The sequence below is a fragment of the Aedes aegypti genome, chromosome 2, assembly GCF_002204515.2.
Source record: "Aedes aegypti strain LVP_AGWG chromosome 2, AaegL5.0 Primary Assembly, whole genome shotgun sequence".
Classification (NCBI taxonomy): Eukaryota; Metazoa; Arthropoda; class Insecta; order Diptera; family Culicidae; genus Aedes; species Aedes aegypti.
Window position 1 is genome coordinate 314744141 of NC_035108.1, and position 22164 is coordinate 314766304.

The 22164-nt window shown below is 37.8% G+C and overlaps 1 protein-coding gene across 1 annotated transcript in view; it reads right to left on the reverse strand.

Moving 5' to 3' along the window:
• Positions 1 to 22164, reverse strand: part of LOC5573499 (calcium/calmodulin-dependent 3',5'-cyclic nucleotide phosphodiesterase 1) — a 437832-nt gene that overhangs the window by 111417 nt on the left and 304251 nt on the right. Inside the window, 1 exon segment of the mRNA XM_001660854.2 lies at positions 21835 to 22086. Coding sequence (XP_001660904.2) covers positions 21835 to 22086 — 252 coding nt within the window.

Here is a 22164-nt window from a genome sequence, read left to right on the forward strand (position 1 = left end):
CGAAAATAAAACTTTAATTTTAATTTATACAGAAACCCCTATTGTAATATTTTTTGAAATTTTTACCATATAATCTCTATAGTAAACAGAGGTTCAAGAATTTTAAAAATTATTCTAAACCATAATGATTATCATGATCAGCTCTCTAGAAGTAGCCATTTTTGAATAATAACAAGTTTAATGCAAAAAAAAATTGAAATATTAAGAAAATAGGCAATTTTTATCAGTTATTCGGATTCTCCCCCAAAAACAACAGATTTTTGAGAGTATAGGCCATACTTCCCTCTACTGACTTGTTTTTCATAATGGAGAATCGGGAATAACTAATGGAAATAACATATTTTATTATAGAGTTGTTTTTTTTTTGTATTAGAATTGAAATAACTCGAAAATGGTTATCTCTAGAGAAGTGATCATGATAATCATTTTGGTTTAGAATAATTTTGATATTCTTTTTTATCATCGATTTGTGTTTGTTTTCACAAAAAATCAAACTTTTAAAAATCTGCTAGGAACTTTTTTTTATTAAAAATTTCTCCATCATGAAACTTTGTCATAAACCTCTGTTTTCAATCAAGATTGTATGGTGTAAATTTGAAAAAAAAAAAACTAAAAAAGGTTTTTTTGTGTTAAATGACATTTAGATTTTATATTTGAATTTTTTATAAAAAAAAATTAGGGGGACTGGGGGTAATTTGCCCACGTTAAGGAAAACAGCGATTTTAGATGTGAAAAACATTATTTTGTGCTCTTTTCAAATTATGGTCGGATAAACAAACATGTTTTCTTTCAAATAGTAGAAACAACTATCCATTTTAGCTTTTTTGGGGTTTATAAACTAATTTAAAAAAAATGCTTGCTTAACTGCATATGTATTGTTTTGCGGGGTGAAACGCCCCGCTTCAGTTCGGTGTTAGCCATGCTGTAAACGTACGCACACAATCATGCTTGTTTATAGGTTGCATACATCCGGGCGTTTGTTCAGATGTTATTGTTCAATAATGAACCATTTTACGAGACGTTTCGGAACAGCTGATCGCCGCAACGGCGTCAATTGACAGGAGACCTGGGATTAAATCCAGCGTGATTTTCAATAACGCCTCATCTTACCAAACGAGGACATGGAGAAAATGACAAAAATGAGATCCAAAAATGTTCGTTACTGCAACATTACACCTAGTTATTGTATCAGCTACCTCTTTGTTACCCATATTGCACATAAAAAACACTTTTGTGATCAGAAATATTTTAATAATTTTTCTTCATTTAAGTTTTCGCCTGGATGAAAAGCTACGCTAGAAATGCGCACAGTCATCAACCATCATCATCGCGAAAACTGACGCCGATGATTGAAAAATCCCAGGTCTCCTGTCATTTGACCAGGCTTCGTAAAATGGCTTATAGTATACATGCTGATGCGAAAAATGTACATTTGTAAGGTTTCAAATTGCGTGTAACTTCAATATGGCATTACATTTGGTAGAATTTGAATTCAAACGGCTGTTTTGGTGTTATGAAATAGGGGTGGGCGTTTTGCCCCCAGAGTTGATTAAAGTTTAGGTCCTTCGATAAGCTTTTTTAGGACAAATTTAACATATTTTTGCATGTAATACAAACTATGTCAGTGCACAAGTTGGCTCTCGACGATAGTTTTTAAAATTTGGTTATTTATCGACCTAAAAAATGACCTTGAAAATCGCACAAAATTGCAACGAAAACAGCGAAAAACGTTTTTATACGTTTTTATCGATTTTCTTGAGAAAAACACATAAAAATTTATCTAAAGAAGCATTTTTATCCATTTGCTATAACCTAGGGTGAAAAAAAGTATTCTAAACCACACCGTTCGTCCAAATCGAGGGTGGCGCGTTTTGCCCCCTATGGGCATATTACCCCCAGTTCCCCTAAATGTTTTTTCAATTTTTTTTTCTTGCTTTCCAAACCGTTCACTACAACTTCTTGCATAGAACTTCATTTTCCTTAAATTTACAGCCTCAGAACTACATTTTTTCAAATAAAGTGCATGCATAAACTCATGGACCATTTTCAAAAGTTATTTTTGAATAAAATTATCGATTATTCTATGAAAAATGCTTATTCTACCATACCGAAAACATATGTAAAATTGAATGCAAAACGAGGATTGTAGAACACGATTTTTATTTTTTTTATCGATTCATTCTGGATGAAATTCATCTAAGGAGCAGCCTTAGATGAATTTCATCCAGAATGAATCGATAACGTTATTTGCATATATTTGCTAGAAGAAATAATGGTTTTTGATACTCATAGTGCTAACAGATTGATTTAGTTGAACGCAAAACATTAAATCGATTTGACATCGAGCGATTTAATAAAAACTGTATAATTGTATAAAGCCGACACCTTGTGCATGCTATATATTTTTAATTTTAATTTAATGAAATTGCAATCAGTTTTCTGTTCATTGTTTGACTAATATTATACGATGTTGTTATAATAAAGATGTTTTCAGTCTTAAATTTCACATGAATATCTAAATAAATTATCGTAGAAATAGTCAGGAAAATTCGACTATTTTATTTTTTAAAAGTCACTGCAAGTCCTTTAAAAAATAATCACAGCTCTCAAATCAACTTTCAGGCAAGCATGGGAAAATTCACTCACTCAGCCGAAAGCTACCGATAAAAAATAGCAAAAAATCTGCTGCCACCGAACATTCAGTGATAGCTGAACCGTACTGGGTGGAGCATGAAAGTAACGAAACCGATTGTGTAAAAGCGAGAATCGGGAGGAACATGAAGAGAAGTGAATACCAATACACTTGTATCTGCGAGGCACGAGTAAACGCATTTAGCATCCACTCGTCGAATGCATTGAACTTATTGCGCGGATTTCCACTCACTGAATCATTCCGTGGTGTGGATTGCTATTCAGTGAACGCCAGGCTTTGCAGAATTCGCTCTCATTTGAGTATGAAGCACGATCAAAGCAAGCAAAGAAAACATCCCATCTGTTGCGGTCCACGATCGTCATTGTATCGCAAGGTGTAACAAGTCTGATAAATGGAAGCAGTGAGCGAGAGCCCCAAAGAGAGAGCGATGATAAAACCCATTTTACTCGCTTGTTTACCGTTGGGGATAGGTGTTTTTCTTTACTGGCACGATATACAATCCACGAACTTCCAATAGCAATAGTGTCCCCCAGGCTTGGAGCATGTTTAGAGGGGTTTTATCATACACTACTATCCCCCCAATCTGATCAAAGTTGTAGCAGTATACGATAAACAGTCTCTCATAATGTGCAGCATGTTATGATAGTTACAGAGAGCGATACGTGAGCGATTCTCTCAATTTTCTCAGAATTCAATCCCTGGTGAACGCTCATCAGCAATCAAACCCGAATGCCACTTGAACGGAATCAGAATGTAAACAATAATTCGGTATTGCATTCGGCTGCTTTCTGCTTTCAAAATCGGTAGCGACTCAATCAGTTGCCGTTTTTTGTTTCGCTTAGTGCTCACCGAAGAAGCAGAGTGGGCACTGGAAAATGAAACGTTCGGCTTGGTTAAAGAAACGGCAGTCTAGCTCTCGACTGAACGTGAAAGCGAGTGAGGGAAACGCAATAACTGAGTGAGTGTTTCCCACGCTTGCCCTCAGGATATGTTGACTTTAACGGATGTTCTGGATCTTTCGAAAGGCCATAAAGTGACCTTGATCGCAATCCGTTGCTTCACGGTATCCGAATATTACCCGAGAATACCTAATTACCGTTTCCTTTAGATTTAAGGGTTTCAAACACCATCTACTATGGTTAAACTGTCCAGAAAAGAAGTTGATCGATTTTTTACCCGACCTGACCCAGGAGGACACAGGACTAACTCTGACCGTCGTGAATAAATTGGTTCACTTGTGCCACCATACAAAACTAGAAGCCTCAGGATTGCATGTAGTGTTCACAATAACAATTTCAAAAAAAAACCCGATCAGACACGGGTTAAGGGGACAGAAACGTCAACGTTCAAGGATCCATCATCGTTATCATAGAAGCTTCAACATCAGTTCTTCTGTTAAAAACTGATATTTTTTCGACGAAAATGTGTTCACTGTTTTTCGATTGGAAAATATAATACAATTCATGTAAACTCTCATGATTTTGAACGAAAAACTGCTCTTGAAAATTCTCAAACTGATGACAGATCCTGCCACTTTAAGTTCATCATTTACATCTTCAATTATTTCTACGCCACAGAATGAACTTATTCGAATGAAACTATAAATGTTGTTGCACACATTCTCAAAGACAACGTAGTGGTTTATTCAAATGATTAATCGAGGCTCTCTTCTCTTAGGGAGTAGATTACAAAGCGATGCATTACTGAATGGTATACAAAAAATTGTTGTAGTCTGTTTCAAAATGCATTCCATCTAAGGAAAATATCCTCTGAAATCACATTGAAACTCTTCCAGGACCTAGATGCGTAATGCTCTATCAAATGTCGTCTGCATCCATTGACGACGTAGGTAGCAAGAAACCCTTGCAGGTATACCCGCAACTCCCTAACAGAAACGTCAAGATTGCACAATAATCCAGGTTATTGTTCCGGTCGTAATTCCAATCAAATTGTCCCATGCAGGCAGACCTTGTTCCACTTTTCAACACCCCGAAACAATAGATGGCATTTGTTGCAAGCATATTTTCCAGCAGTGGCAGCAGTTTTGTCGCTTCCTCCGTTTTCGCTATAAAAGCATAAATGTCTCACAAATAGAAGCTTCACTTTGTTCAGTGTGCAATTATAATATAAAATTCTCAGATTACAATTTAAGTTCGAAAGTTTATATGCCATTTTGCTATTTTTCAACTGTTTCATATTAAAAAAATAGTTTAAAAAGTTTTCATTAGGCACTTTAAAAAAAACTTCAAAGAAATCTGATGTTAAAATTTTAGAGACTTCATATGTTACTTGTAAGGGAAAGGATATTAAAAATCATAATTGTTGTCTAACATTATTCATTGACCAATTCTTCAGTACAGTTCATATTACAAAAAATAAAGGATCATATGGGACACATATGTTATTATAAACAGTACAGATGCAACGATCGTTCGCTACTATGTAGAGTGTTTTTCCATTTCTCGGAGCACATTTGGGAAGCTTTTCACCTTGGGAGAAAGATATTTTCCGCTCCCTTTCGCCGGGCCGGCCAACAGTCAACGCAATGCAAACAGAAGTTCTTTTTGCTTGGTCCTACCTTTTGGTTTCCGTCCTTCTTGACATGGCTGGTTTCTTGTCATCGTCCATGGACGGCGGCGCGTCGTGTATACGGTTTCCTGCTTGAAAGTTAAATTTATTTTGTAGCCCTCTAGAGAAAATTGTGCTGCACTACCCATCTGTACACACTACACAGGTACTATGGGTGAGAAATTGAACTAAAATATATGGGACCGTAAATATAATTTTTGATCGGGAGCGGGGCTTTCATGGTAGACTGCTCTATTATTTTTCAATTACAGTAGCTGAGGACCGAGGTGAATGGTGCATTCGTGTGGGTCGACAAAGAAATGGCAATGTAGTAGACAAAACTGCACTTGGAGTTGCTTGCAGCACAACTGCTAAAATGCTTGCGCATTTTTATCTGTCATTCAGGCTGGTGAAATTTATGTGACCTGTGCAACGGAGGTGAAAACATTTAGTTGTGACTGCTATTGCTAATATTGCACATCCAGAGACCTGTGTATTCATAGCTTTTTTTGTTACACGTGGAGTTTTTCGCGACAAATGATTATACAATTTGATTGACCTTCTTTAAATGTGTTCATTATTTGGTAGAACATATTTTGTTTTCTTTCAGTTACAGAAGCAAATCTTAAGTAAAAAACTAACGTTAGGAATATATTGCTTTTGATCAATTAACTAATTCATAACTCGCTTATTGGTTGCAAGCGTACTCTTCAGTTAAGAGAGAAATAAACTGTGACAAATAATGTCCAAATATGGTTTTCCGGTATTACTGGTTAGGCCAATGGTGGCTAAGTTGAAGAATATTGTAGGCCAAATCAAGATGTTTAAGCTTGGCTGCGAGCCACATAAATAAAATCGAATTGTTATAAAAGTGAACAGATGTTTTCTTCTTTCTGGCGTTACATCCTACTGGGACAGAGCCTGCTTCTCAGCGTTATGAATTTTATGAGCACTTCCATAGTTATTGACTGAGAGCTTTCTGTGCCAATTGACCATTTTTGCATGTGTATATCGTGTGGCAGGTACGAAGATACTCTATGTCCAGAGAAGTCGAGAAAATTAGCTTTATGGAAAGATTTTCGACCGGCTGGAACCAGTTCCGGAAGGGAGTGACTCAGACCGGTGTCCGGTCATTTGGCCGAATGCCGTTTGCTCGATGCCGTTTGGCCGAATTAAGAATAAAAAGAATATCGAATTGCTTCATCGTTGATGTGTAGGATTCATAAGTGTGGCCCAAAAACTGATCAGCGAATTATTTTTATTTCATTTAGCGCAATGTAAGTGCTCCAATAGAACGATTAAATCTATTATTTATGAAATTGCGATCTCCACGCAACGCATAAAGACTTAAAGCTGATGGTTGGTGGTTAGTTTCTGAGTTAGCAGAGGATGGCTATGGTTAAAAATGTTTTTAATGATTTCGTCAGAAATTTTCAAAAGAATAATATTTTTCATAGTTATAGGAATTAAGGCTTATAATACATTCGTTAAGCGTCTTATTCCACACATATTGTTTTAGCATAATGATTTACTCAGAAGAGATGTAATTTTCTTCCAAGATTGAGATTGAAATGTGTGAATTGAACTCCGTTGCTTGCTTCTAGCAATAAACCGAAGTCGGTGAACATTTACGTCAAAAAAAACTCACTGTTTCAACATTGTGAAAAGAAAAAGCCAAAACTTGTGATTGCTAGAACTATGAAACAATTTACTCAGTAAGATTTGAGGGATCGAAGCAATGCAGGATTGGTGCAGGACGAATAAGTCGTAAGCAATTTTAGTGACTGTCAAAAGCTGACAAACGCAATGCGAAAACCTGTGCTGGCAGCTATTACCACTAGCAAAGAAGTGAATAATTATTTACATTTAGGTTGTTCTTCATTCAACACTGACTGTTTCTGGCTAAGAGCTAATTATTTGTATGTCAATGATGATTTATCCTTCTTTAAAAATAAAGTGTTCTTTGAAATTTATTATAAATGCATGCTAACTGTAGTACATTATGTTTTCTCTTCCGGCCAAACGGCATTCGGCCAAATGACTCTTTCGGTCAAATGGCATTCGGCCAAATGACCCGGAACCTTTCAGACCATCATGCGACAGCTCAAAAGTCATGATTTTTCATCCAGATCTAAATAGACACGATGCGAAAAAATCAAACATAAAATTCTTGTTTTTGTTTATGGCGTTACGTCGGGATAGAGCCTGTTTCTATGCTTAGTGTTTTTATGGGAACTTTTACAGTTATGTATTGTGAGCTTCCGTAGCTGATTGACCATTTATGCATGTGCATATAGTGTGACAGGTACGAAGAAATTCTATGTTCTGGTAAATCGAGAACATTTCCTATCCAAAAAGATCCTCGACCTTGCTGAAAAACTGCTTGTTCACTGCTACGGCTATATGGGCCTACAAAACATAACATTATCATTCTGGAATCCCATTTCCGTAACGGCTTAATTAGTCAAAATTATAAAATAAGGAATCGACATCATTCGACAAATCATAATTCATGTTTTTTCCTATGAGTAAAACGACATTTTATCGCTGATTTATTATTATTCTTGAGAGCAATCGCAATTTTAGGACCAGTTTAAATGATATTCATGGAGTTCCTTCAGGAAAAACATCCAATGATTCCTTCAAAATATTCTTTCTAAATATATCCAGGGATTTCACTAGGGCTTTTGCTTGATATTCCTCCAGGCATAACTTTTGTTCGCCATGAGACATTTTAGACCAATTCTGATAGGGCTCCAGGAATATTTTCAACAATTCCTCCAGGATTTCCTGCAAAGATTCAACAAGAGATTCATCCAAGGATTCCTGCACAAATAACTGCAGGGATTCCTTTAGAGATTTTGCAAGGAGTTTCTGCAGGAATGTCTACTTTGATTTCTTCATGGATTCCAGCAGTAAAGTCTTCACGAGGATTCTTCCAAAAATTTCTCCAGGGATTCCTCCAGGATCTGTTTAAGGAGTTCTTTCAAGAACACACCGGAATTTTACTGGGAGTATTCAGGCGATTTCTTTTGGTATTCTTAAAGATTCCTCTAAAAAGTCTTCCAGAGACTTCCTTCAGGAAAGTCTCTACAAGCACGCTTGCAGAGATATCTTCCTAGCTTTCACCAGAAATTCCCCCAGGAGTTACACTAGGACAACCCTTGAAGAGGTTACTCAAGACTCTCTAGCGATTTATCCAGAATTTCCATTGAAGATTTCTCCACGGATACATACAAAGATATTCATAAGTAGTCATTCCGAGATTCGTCCACGAATTATTCCGGGGATTTCTTCCGGGATTCTACTACTCCCGGGATACTACCTGGATGGATTCCATCAGAAATTCCTCCAGGTGTTATACAACTCTCAAATTTCTTAACTCCTCAAGAATTTTCTCCAGGAATTCTCCCAGAGTTACCCCAAGAAAAATCGCTACATGACATACTTAAAAATCGCTACATGAATTTCTCCAGAGTTCCTGTAGGAATTTTATCAGAGCTTATCCTAATAAATTCTCCAGGGATTATTACTAAATTTTCTACAAAATAACGTCTCTACATAAATATTTTTTTTTTTGAAAATCTCTTCATGGACTACTCTATTGATTTCTCCTGGGATTTCTCCAAAAAAATGTAAATAGATTCTTCTAAAAATTTCTTCAGGAGTTTTTCTAGGAAATTCTCTTGAATCCCAGAAAAATCTCTGCAGTTATTCTTCCTGGGATACCTCCAAGTATTCTCCAGGGAATCCTTTAGAAATGCCTCCAGGAGTGATTCACTATTTAACTTAGATAATCCTATAGATATTGCTACAGGAGTTTGCCCAGAGACTCCTTCAGAATTTCTCTAGAAAAATATTCTGGAAATTTCTGCAGAGATGTTTTCAGTTTATATTTCAGGAGTTTATCCAAGAATTGCTCCTGAAAAAAATCTACAAGGTTTCTTCTAGAAATTGTTTCTGGGATGAGCTAGAAGAGAATCGGCTGTATACTTTAATGAAACATGCTTTTCGTCTACGTAGTCTTTATTATAAAAAATCACAGTTGAAAAAATAAAGCGTAGTGGAAAAGCATATTTGATCTTCCAGGGATATCTTCAGAAATTCCTTGAGAGATTTTCCATAGGCTCCAGCAAGAATTATTCCAGGGATTCTTCCAGGAGTTTAACAAGGGATTCCTCTAAGGATGACTTTAGATTGTTTTTCTACAGTTTTTTCGAGGGATTGCTCCAGGATCTTTTCCAGGGATTTCTCTAAAAACTTCTTCAGGAAAGGAGTTTCTGGAGGAATTCATATTCTTCCTGATGAAATCCCTGGAGGTATCATGGATGAAACTCCGTTGGAATTTCTAGAGGAATTTTTGAAGGAATCTTTGGAGGCCGGGAAACGAATCTCTGAAGGAATTACAAGGGGGGTCCCTAGAAAAAATCTTAGAACATACGCAGCAATTTTTTTGGAGGTATCCCTAAGAGAATTCCTGAAGGAAACTCTTGAAAAATCTTATAGGAATTGGAGGAATCCTTAGAGGAGTTTCTGGAAGAATTTTCGGAGCGACATCAGGAAATGTCGTTTGAAGATTTTTAAATGATTCTTTGGAGGAGTCCTTGATGATGTAATCTCTGCAATAATACCTGGAAAAGTTCTCTGAGGATCCTTGGAAAATTTCCTAGAATTCCTGAAAATTTTACTGGAGGAATCACTAGAGGTATTTTTGCAAAAACTCCTTCAGAAACTCCTTCAAAAAAAATTTCCATCGTCTGTAGAGAAAGTGCTTGGAAAAAGTTGTCTATCGACATCGGAGCAGATCTTTATTGTACGGCAAAGCCTTCAAAAATGCCGTGAATACCAGGTCGTCATCTCATAGATTTCAAGGCAACATATGTTAGTTTAAGAGAATAAAGCTATGGAAAATCTTTGAGAGCAGATTTTCAGGGAAGATCAGATGTAAACAAACAAACTATCGATAGAACATGTTTTCGTTGTTAAATGGAACGTGAGGTGCAACACAACTATACAGCAACTTGATTGCAACAAACAAACTTTCAGCTGTCGAACACGTAGTTTTATGCAACTTCCGCGCAACTGGAATAAATCTTTCATGAATTGTGGGTATTCAAACGCAGCTTGCATATAATGAAGTTGTGTAATGGATGCTATGAATGAAAATGAAAATTCAATCGGCATTTTGGGAAAAGTTGTAAGAGTTAGTTTTTAAAGTGACTGCTTGCAGAGAACATTTGCAGCAAATTTCATCGTTTCAATAATGTTGAACGTCAAAAACGGGGGTGAAATGCAAGTTCATTGGGACGAACGTGAAACTTTATGAGGTTTTGATATGAATATGCAACGGAACTAGAACTAGGTAAGTTACAGATACATCTCTGAATCCATTTTTGGGAAGCATTTCTTTGAAAAATGTTTCGCGTTATACTTGGGAGAAGGTGTTATGCGAAGAGCTAGGTATATCTGCCAATGATTGATATTCAACAAATCCAGTCAATTCGGTTGTTTCGCAGATGATATGGACATTGGCTGCTGCGCATTTGAGAAGGCGTGAGTCCTTATAGTACACCCATCTAAAACATTATTTAGTGCACTGGTGGTAAATGTGTTATATACAAAGTACACACGCTATGTCCAAACCAGCAGATTATGAAAATTTAATATACCTCAGTTTTTTTTCCGCTAGAGTTCAGTATTTGGGTTGAATTTTCATAAAAGGAAGGTTTTGAATTATTCCATCGGTGAAATTTTGATTTTTTCCGCTTTTTAGCTATTTTTTCATATACAGCCTATGAAAATCACGTTTTCTTACGAATCTCGGCCCATACAAAATGTATGGAAAAAATTCACCGATAGAATATTTCAAAATTTTTCGATTATGATTTTATAAACCAGATGCTGATCTCTAGCGGTAAAAAACACAGCGTAACAAAAATGACATTTTTGCGTGTCTCAAGAATCAAATTATGTGTCTCTAGTAAATTTGGGGTTGCTAAATCTGATGACGTTCTCAGAAATGTTCCAGCACGTCACAATTTTTAGCTACAGGTCGACAAAGTTGCATAAAACAGTGATTTCATTGATGTTTACATAAAATTTGAACAATTATTTATCAAAAAATATTACGATCTTATCTACCAAGTTTGCAAAATAGGACTTCAACTTTCATTTTAGATATAATTTGATTGAAATTTTACGATTAAATTGAGGTTAAATCGATTTTTTCCTGCTCGCAGTCTCCATACAAAATTCTTCGTTTCTCTTATATGGCAAAATACAATACTTTTCTAAACCAACAAAAATTAGCTTTCCAGCATCGGAAGTATTATGGATTTTGTTGATAAGTATTGTTATATACATGAAGTTTGAGTTCTGAGGCAAATTAAGCATATAAATTGCCATACAAGCGGGCAAAATTGCATGCAAGTTGGCTGAAATAGCCAAATTTAGCATTTTCATCAGCCAATATCTCAAAAACTAGACGTGCTATGATATTTCTGTAAATGGCAACGAATTCAGCAACCCGTAATTAAGTGAATAGCGGTATTTTGATGCTTGAGACAAAATCGTGTTCCGCAGTGAAATCCGAGGTACAATCGATCTTCATAATCTGTTGGCTTAGACATAGCGCGCTACATGCTAGTATCCAGAGCCGACTGTGGCAAGTTTACGGCAGACGTTGGGATGCGTTCGGTGTGGTTGAATTTGTTAACCCCGAATCCTTGATGATGACTGATTATTATAACGCATTAATCGTTACATGCGGAGGCACTTTGTTTCTGGATGTTGGGCCTACAACGGGCTTCAGTCAGTTGAGACCAAGTGGTTTTGGTGCTTTCCAGAAAATATTCAGGTATCATTCGAAACAAAGATATATTCGCAATATTTGCTGTTTTGTTAAATCATTTGTATCAAAATAGCATACAAGGACAAAATATAATTTAGTCCGGTTTGTTTGAACACCAACCAAATGTATTATATACAAAAAGCTTATCAATCCGTTAGTCCTATAAGCACGGGCTCAAAAAGACTATATATTCGAGGAGGACGTGAACGTCATGTGCTTGGTATAATTTTTTATGGTTTTCAGGTGAACGATTTGTGGCGGCAAAGAATGAACCACGAAATCACCAAACTATTCAAAAGTATTCAAAAGGTGACGAAAGCTGGAAAGGCTACGGTGGGCAGGGCATGTTGCAAGAATGCTGAAAAGCGACATGAATGATGCTACTATCTAGTATTTTACTTTCCAGTTCATGGGAATTTTGTCGGGACTAAGACAAAGTGGTGGAATTTCTTGTCGATTGTTTAATATTACGCTCGAAGTTGTAAGATCCAGTCAATTCGTTTGCTTTTCGGGTTTCATAGATGAATGAGTTCGTTCACATTGGACGTTTGCTGTCATCTGACAATAATTTTAGTTCTGAAATCCGCAGGCGTATCAACAGTGAAAGTCGTGCTGAGTCAAAAAAAGGGATTTGATTTTTTTTCAAGACAGCTGGATCTAGTCCAATTTTCTATAATATAATCGTTTGTTACATTATTTAGGTGTTAAATAAATCGACTGTGGTTTCATAAGAATTTTCTACAAACAAGTACGTTACGACAATTTTAGCTAAGGATTGCATGAAGCTACTCCATCTTACTCCATCAAGCTATGACTCGCATCAGCAGAAAATCCAACTAAAGCCCTTCGAAATAAGCTTTTCGTTCGGTGCGTTGCCCTCTAGCAACTCTAGTTTAGCACTACTACTCGACAACATCCAGTTGGCAACTATAACAGCTCTAAAGGTTCTAGCTGGCACTTTGGCATCATCGATACCCAGCCGAGGCGATTCGGTGCAGATTCGATACTACCACAATGAAAGCATTTTAAGGACAATCCGGACACAGACCTAGAGACGGACGTATGCACAACGTGCGATGTTGGTGGTTTCAGGTCTTGTGCAAACGGAATCGCATCGTACTTGGGACGATGAATCGGGCTAGAAAAAGATGAAGATAAGAAAAGAAAAGTAAGGGAAGAAAAAAGTAAATCTCTGTAAATAAGAACGCAACGGAACCGAAATCGACGGGAGGATAATTCCAGTCGCCAAACTGATGGGTTTCGTGATTGGGGATAATGGAATTGATTTTTATTGCATTTAGCAGTTTGTTGAACCAATTTGATTGATTTCGCCAACGACATTCGCGACGATGACAGCGTTTGCTGATGGTATTTGGTTTGATAAGTGCGCATTGAGCAGATTAGAGGAGTGTGGTTCGTTATTGATGAACTGAAAAGCGGTAGACGGCGTAGTGAGTTCATGACTTATTACATAAATCATAGTTGGTGTTGTTGATGACGGCTTTCCTTGACGTTCGATTGGTTCCGGAGAAAAAGTTAAAAAAATGTCAAAATCAAATTTGCATCAGCCTAACTTACTACCTATTCAACACAGAACAGCTCTGACTTATGCCACATTGAAGTGATTAAAGTCTGAATCACTTCAAATTCAAGTGATACATGTCTGATTTACAACACTTTCAAGTGATTCAGGTCCAATCCACTTCATATTAAATAGATCCAGGTCCGATTCACTTCAAATTCAAGCAATTCAGGTATGATTCACTTCATACTCAAGTGATTCAGGTTAAATTCCCTTCACATTTAAAGATTCAGGTCTGAATCACCTCGAATTAAAGTGATTCAGATCGATGTACTACATTTTCAAGTGATTCAGGTCTAAAACATTAACGGTTTTTCTTGAAATATTGATTATTCCACTAGGGTCGAACTTTTGCCCCCCGGTCTTCTTGGTCAAAACGAGTACATTACTATTGATGGTTCAAAACTCATACTTTAATTTCTCTTGAGGCACAATATTATCATATGAATCAGGCTTGTATCACAAGACTCCTGTTTTCCAGAGGTTTGCATTTGTACTTGAACTAAATAGTTCTCTGAAAACAATGCAAATTCATCTCTCGTCATGAACTAAGCCCTGCATAGCTTGAAATTCCTGTTTCCCTCAATAATTTCGCATGCCACAGACCTACCTATAGGGGCACTGCTGCGTTGTCTACCCACTTCCCCGCATCATACTCCCATTTCAATCTCGAAATTGTTCACTCGGACAACTTTTAATTAATCTCGGATAACAACGTTACCTTCTGTGCGCTGAAGCGTGCCTTCTCGGGTTTCGTCTAATCTGCCCCGCTCTACATCGACTGCCGACAGAGCGTCGTTTTTTCCAGGAAAGCCAACGAATTTCCAACAAACTCTCCGGAGAAGTGGTTTTGAAAAGGCCAAAAGGATATTTTTTTTGGTTTGCGTCAGGTTACAATGTGTGGCATTCGAAACGTACCTTCTCCAAAGTCAGCGATTAAAGTCTTATCTTCTCGACTGGTTTGAGAGGTATGATTCAAGCACTATACCTAATGAGTCTAATGAACTTAAATTAGTTGGAATGGGGTACAAAGTTTGTGACATATTGTTGATCTTTGAATTTTAACTTCCTAATCTTGCCATCAAACTTTCAAATTAAGTGTTTCATAGTGCACCTTAGGTTTTGTCCATTTTATCAAGACAAAATCGAATTTTAAGTCACCAGTAGGAACAAGTTGAAGTTCGGTAAGTTCACCAAAGATAATCCTAAATAGAGCTATACATGTAGGTATGCATGCGAACTCCGAGTTTGTCAGTGGATGGTTCGAAAAGTTTCCTGGAAACGATGAAACGCAATCATCTTTGGCTATAATTTGATTGTCCTCGAGTTATTTCGAGAAGAGATGATTTCTTAGCTACTCGAGCTTGACACTGCTGTTTAGCCAAACCCGGCGAGACAAAGGGACGAAAGAAACTGTCGAAGAGGAGAGCTCAGCGATAATCAAGTTTATTCTTTGCTGCGGAAAGACGCTTCTTCATCAACCCGAAAAGTGTGGTAATCGGTTAAGGTGGTTAGGATTTCACCTGGATGATGACTAATAATGCGGGGATAAATTCATTACGTGGAAGTGACGGATCAATGCCGTCGTGATTTGTGTTATTGTTATTGAGGATAATGACAACAGATCCTTCACACTTGATGGATAATCGAATTTTGGCAATATCTTTGGTGCTTTTACTGACAGTGTTATGCAGCCCACAGACGTCCAGACGGTTTGACAAACATTTACTCCGCCCCCAAGTTAGTCACACTGATTTATGTTTATGCAACCGTTTGACCAACTGTCAAAGTTCGTTGCAGCAACACTATATTTTATCGCATGATTTGAATAATCTCAGAAAGTCTAGTGGACATGTGGTTGTCATTTTTTCGAATTCTTTGGCTGTCGGGGGAATATTTCTACGATTTTTGGGCAATAATCTAGTAAGGAAGAACACAACTTTCCAAATTTAAGTGACGGAAGAAATGGGTATTTATGAGGATTTCCAGTTATAATTCGCACGAAGTATTCCGACAAAAAATATAAAATTTTGAGGGATCTCTATCGGGGATTTTTCTAAACAATCATCGATATGGGAATGGCTATAAAAATTTACACAACCATTCTATCCAGAATCCTTTTGTGGTTTCCTCTGGTTTCTACTATGGGGGTTTTTCAGGTATCCATGGGCTTTACCAGGGCCTTCACCAGAAATTCTTAATGAGATTCTACCAAGAGTTTTATCAATAATTCCTCTAGAAATTTATCCACAAAGTAAACCAGATATTTCTCTAAAGAAAATCCTACAGATACATCTTCAAGTGGCATTCTTCCAGAGATTCCTTTGAAGGTTCTTCTACAAATTATTAAAAAATCTTTAAGTGATTTCTTCAATAATTCTTCAGGGCTTGCACCAAGGTTACCTCCAGGCATTCCTCAATAGATTTTTATACTAATTTCTTTAAAGCTTCAGAAGTTAATTCCAAGGATTCCATCATGCATTATTCAGGAATCACATCCTTTAGAAACTTTTCAAGGGATTCCTCAAGAAATTCATCACCGCAAATTACCCCAGGGTTTTTACCAGGACTTTTTTTGGGCTTCCTTCTAGGATTCCTCCTTAAATTCCACCAAGAGTTCCATAATAAATATTATTTCTACATGATAATAAATCTTCGAACTGTTTAGTAGAATACCGATAAGTAGATGAAAAAACCGAATTTAGTACTATACCATTTAATTCCACTAGAGTTTGTATCCTTTGACAGATACGCGTATTTCGACCTCAACTGTAAGGCCTTACAGTTGAGGTCGAAATACACGTATCTGTCAAAGGATACAAACTCTAGTGGAATTAAATGGTATAGTACTAAATTCGGTTAGGCCTTACAGTTGAGGTCGAAATACACGTATCTGTCAAAGGATACAAACTCTAGTGGAATTAAATGGTATAGTACTAAATTCGGTTTTTTCATCTACTTATTATTTCTACACATTTCTCCGGGGATTTATCTATAAACTCCCCAAGGGATTTCTTCAGTGAAACTTCAGGAGTTCCTAAACATATTTTTTCATGATTCTTTTCTTGAAATTCCACAAGGATCTCTAATTCCTAAAGAGATTTACTCCAGGAACTCTTACAGTGATTCTACCCAGAATTTCTCCAAGAATTTATCAATTAATTCCTCCAGGGATTCCACCCAGGATTCCCCCCACGAAGCCTTCAGGAATTCCACAGAAATACTGAAAAGAATTCACCAAAATTTTCTACACGAGATTCGACCAGGAATTTTTTGAGAGTATCCCTTAGGTTGCCCTCCGGTGATTCTTCCGGTGAATCTTCAATACATTATTTTATACATTCGTCCAGTGTTTCTTTCAAAAATTCTTCCTGGTAGTCCTGAAAGGACCATATGAGGCATTCGTCCTGGGATTTCTTCAGAAATTATTTCAAGATCTACCAGAAATTCCTCCGAGAATTCCTAGAGGAATTTATTCATCATTTCCTTTCAGTATTTCTGGCAGGATTTTTTTCCAAGGAATCCACTTAAGGAATTACCATAGAGAAACCTTTGGGAACTCCTTCAGGGATTGCTTTAAAAGTTCTTCCGGAGATATTTTAAGGAAATTCTACAGGGAATGATTTGGGAATTTTTCCAGTGATTTATCCAGGGAATTCTCAAAAAATTTCTCCATGGATTTTTTTTTTAGAAATTTTCCAAACGATTTTTCGACCTGGAGGTATTTAGGGAAATACTTGTTTTTATGCTTTGAATCAATATCAACCCTGAAGGAATAATCTTTTGGAATCTTGTTGAAGCTTCCTGAATGAATACTTGAGTAGAGAAAAAGAGTTCTTGTTCTTGTTTTGCAAAGAATCCACTTAATCTTCCAGTCGTCGCGCGGTTTGCCACCGTCACAACCACCACGCTGCTGTTGTGAACAAAAAGCGAGGTTTTTTCGACAGTGTTGTACAAAATACAACAGCGCGACGACTGAAGTGTTAAGGAATTACCTTAGATAAATCTTTGAGAACTCCTTCAGGGATTGCTTTAAAAGTTCTTTCGGAGATATTTTAAGTATTTTTTACAGGGAATTCTCTGATATTTTCTCCAGTGATTTATCTGGTGATTCCTCCAGGAAAGTCTTAAGAAATTTCTCCATGGATTTGTTTTAGAAATTTTCCAAAAAAATTTTCAATTTTTTAGGAAAATTGTATGAATGGAGGAATAATCTTTTGGAGTCTTGTAGAAGCTTCCTAATTGAATACCTTGAGTAGAGAAAAAAAAGTTCTCGTTCAATCTTTGACGGAATTTTTGGCAGATTCCCTCGCGGAAACATTGTCGGTTTTTCTGAAAAAAAAAAAAATCTTGTGGAATCGTTGGATTTTTTTTGGTTAATTCCACGGAGTAATTTGTAATAACCCTGAAAAATTTTAAGAAAGCAAATCCTAGTGAACCATTGAAGTATATTTACTAGATCTTCTGGCGGAACTCTGCTAGGTTTTTTGGTGAAACTCATGGTAACATTCCTTAGAAAACTTCTCTCTCTCTCTCCCAAAAAAAAAGATACTGGTGAAGTCTCTGAAGAAAATACAGAAAATCCCCCTGTAGGAATTCCAGGTAGAATTTCCGAAGGAACTCATAATGGAAACCCGGTAGGAACTCCTAATAAAATTCCTAGAAGAACTTTTAATGGAATCCCAAGAAGAACTTCTGATAAATCCCTGGTTGAACTCTTTATAGAGGGGCCCAGATAGCCGTAGCGGTAAACGCGCAGCTATTCAGCATGACCAAGCTGAGGGTCGTGGGTTCGATTCCCACCGGTCGAGGATCTTTTCGGGTTGGAAATTTTCTCGACATCCCAGGGCATAGAGTATCTTCGTACCTGCCACACGGTATACACATGCAAAAATGGTCATTGGCATAGTAAGCTCTCAGTGAATAACTGTGGAAGTGCTCATAAGAACACTAAGCTGAGAAGCAGGCTCTGTCCCAGTGGGGACGTAACGCCAGAAAGATGAAAAAGAAGAATCTCTGTAGAAACTCCTGGCGGGATTCCTATAAGAACTCCTAATGAAAACCCTGGAGGGATTCCAGATAATATGCCTGGAGGAACTCCTTATAAAATCCCAAGAATAAATCCTGATGGAATACCTTGTGGAACCTTTGATATAAACTCTAGAAAAATTCCAGGTGTAATCTCTGAAGGAACGCCTGATGAAATCCCCAGAAGAAATCTGATGGAAGCCCCAAAGGTATTCCTGATAGAATCCCCAGAGGAACTCCTTATGGAATCCTTGTAGGAATTCCTAAAGATATTCTTGAAGGATCGCATGATAGTATCATTGGAGGAACTCCTGAGGAAACCCCAGAAGAACTCTTGATGGAATCCTTAGAAGAACTTCTGATAGAATCCCTGGAGAAACTTCTGATGGAATTGATAGAGGTATTCCTGATGGAATCCCTAGAGGAGTTCCAACTGGAATCCTTGAAGAAACTCCTCATGGGATCTTTGGAGAAATTCCAGATGAAATCCGTGAAGAAACTCTTCCCTAGAAGAACTTCTGATGTATCACCAGAAGATTTTTTGATGGAATCTCTAAAGAAACTTCTGATGGAATCCCTAGAGGGACTCCTGATGGAAACTCTGAAGGAACTCCTGATGGAATCCTTCGTGGAATTAATGATCTTTGCAAGTATTCCTGATGAAATTCATGGACGAACTTGTGTTTTAATCCCAAAACTATCTCTTGTTGCCTAGAGGAACTACTGGTGGAATCCCTGGAGGAAATTTTGATAGAGTACCTGGTGGAATCGTTACAATAACTTCTGATGGAAACTTTTGAAGTTCTCCTAATGAACTTTTAAACGAACACCTAGAGGTACTCCTGATGGAATCCCGTGAGCAACTCCTGATGGAATCTCGTGAGGATTTCCAGATGAACTTTCAGAAGGAATTTCTAAAGAAATCCATGCAGGAATCCCTTATCAAATCACTGAATAAAATGCTGATTATCTTTCTGGAGGAACACCTGTTGGAATCATGAAGGAATTACCGATGAAAGCTCTGAAGGAATTTTGGTAGAATTCCTAAAGAAATGCTACAGGAGTAGCATTAGCTGGAGGAATCCCTGATGAAATTCCTGATGGAATTCATGTTCATCTTCAATTTAGCGTAAATATGTTTTTAACCCTCTAATACCCAAATTTAAATATTTGATTTAGATATCGAGTAACCAAACCCTGGTACGGACCTTGGTCGTATGCTGACTAGGAAGGGGGACTCCTCTTTTCTGAGGGTGTAACTCATTAGAGCGTCTGTTCTACATGTTAGCGCTGCTAAAATTAGCGTCTGTTCGCCATACTAGGAGCGGCTGATCATGGTCCTAGTGCTAGAGTAAACCTCTAAACAGTGCTGTGCACGATGGTCCTCCGGCGAGACACGGGGTTGGTGTCAAGCCAGCCGTAAAAATCATCGGGAGGATGAATTCAGACCAATTATCGGAAAGCTCAGCACTCACCAGCTTACGAACGAAAACGGCATTATACTCATTGACTTCGCCGCCTCCAAGAATATGACCATAAGTAGCACCAACTTCCAGTACAGTACGGAGAGTTGAGATCACTTCATCAGACTGAATCACAAAACGACCACGTTTGGATGAATGGAAGACACTTTTCGGATATAATCGACGTCAGGACCATTCGCAGCGCAAGCATCTATTCGGACCACTACAATCTGGAACGACTCAAACTGCCCGAAGTCACAACTGCTTACGCGGCAAGCTTTGAAGCAGCGTTGTCCTATGAGGGAGAGCTCACCGAAGCTCCTCTTGAGGAGTAGTGACAAGGCAGCCATTAACAAAGCAGCAGAAGGAACCGGGATAAAAAGCGAGGCCTGGAGGAGACGGAGTGCGAGGAGATGAAACAGCAGGGCCGGTCACAAGAAACGCGGAAATTTTATTAGAAGCTCAACACATCCCGCAAAGGCTTTGTGCTGAACTGTGCCGTGGTAAGGATGGAGGTATCGTGATAGACAAACGCGAGGTGCTTGAAAGGTGGAAAAAGCACTACGATAAACACCTGAAGGGCGCAGAGGCGGAAGACACAGGCAGCAGAAGGAATGGCTTCATCGGTACGGTGGATGAGGACTTCGGAGACTTATCTTGGAACTATTTGTTCTTCAATATGATGATAAAACTTAGTTGGAAATTTCGTCGCATAGGTGGCACTGCCATGCAAACTTTTTTGTTTCACACCCTAGAGCTTTCGCGTCTTCGGCAAAGCTTCAGATCGTGTAAAAATACGACAAGTTTTCTAATTTGATTGACGCATGGTGTTTATAATGAAACATTTTACGATTTTGACGGTAATAGTACAAAAACGTAAAATTTTAGTAATTTTCGCATTTTTTACCATAACTTTGTTATTTGAAGTCCTAGAACGTTGGAGCTTCCGACTACTTACCGTATTTTACACGAAAATAAGAATATATTTTTCTACTGTTTACCATAATAATCTTATTAGAAAATAAATTCCGTGAAGTTTGACACTATGAGTTCAAAAGCACTTGCCATAATTGACAATTAACTGTAGCTTCTCAGGACAGAGAATTAAAGATGTACTTACTTAAAATCCTATATATCTACCAAATAACTCAAAAACTGAAGTTGAGAGCAAAAGTAGAGCTGTGGAGTAAGCTCTCCTGGTCGAAGTTTGTTTGTCTTACGTCGCAGTTATCTTTCCTGAATGGATATGATAATTAGAGGTATTTAATGCTGTTGGGGAAACTTTGTTAATTATTTCGGTTATCTTATGCTAAACAGAGAGTCAACTTTTTCTTTGCAAACGTGTTTAAAAACGTGGTTTTCTTTATGGTGGTTCTATTGCGCTAGGTCATTCACAATAAAAAACGAACGGTGGGAGGACAAGAAACGCTGAAAATGTGTAATTATGGAGGATAATTTCAGTGTGGAAAATTGACAAAGTTGGGTGCTGTTATTCACCTGCTGGTGGCGATGATAGGAAAATGAAGCAAAATATGGAAGGTTGTTTAGTAAAGGATCAGTCAAAAAGTCATTCGGTGTAAGTAATATTTAGGAGTGAGTTAAAAAGGGGATAAAAGAAACAAAAAACTGGGCAAATCACTTCAATGATGAGCAATTTTTCCCCTGGTATTGAGAGAGTAACAACAGAGACCTGGCCCAAACCGGTGCACGTAGTTTTCGCCTCTGAATGACGGTTTTTCCGATCGGTGGACCCGTGGGACCACTGTGGGTGGGCGGGGCCGAAGTCGTAACGCCCCTCCGAGGCTCCTTACTGGTGGCATTGCTGACGTTGCTACTGTCTCCTACGGTACCGACGTTGTTAGTTTTAGCACCACCACCACCACTTCCTGCACCACAACCACTGCCGCTGTTAACGCCGCCATTGCCACTTCCGTCCTCCTGACTGTGTGGTGGAATTAGGTTGCAATTTTTAAAATGGAACCATTTGTCATCGCATCATGGCAGCGAGATTAAAAATTGC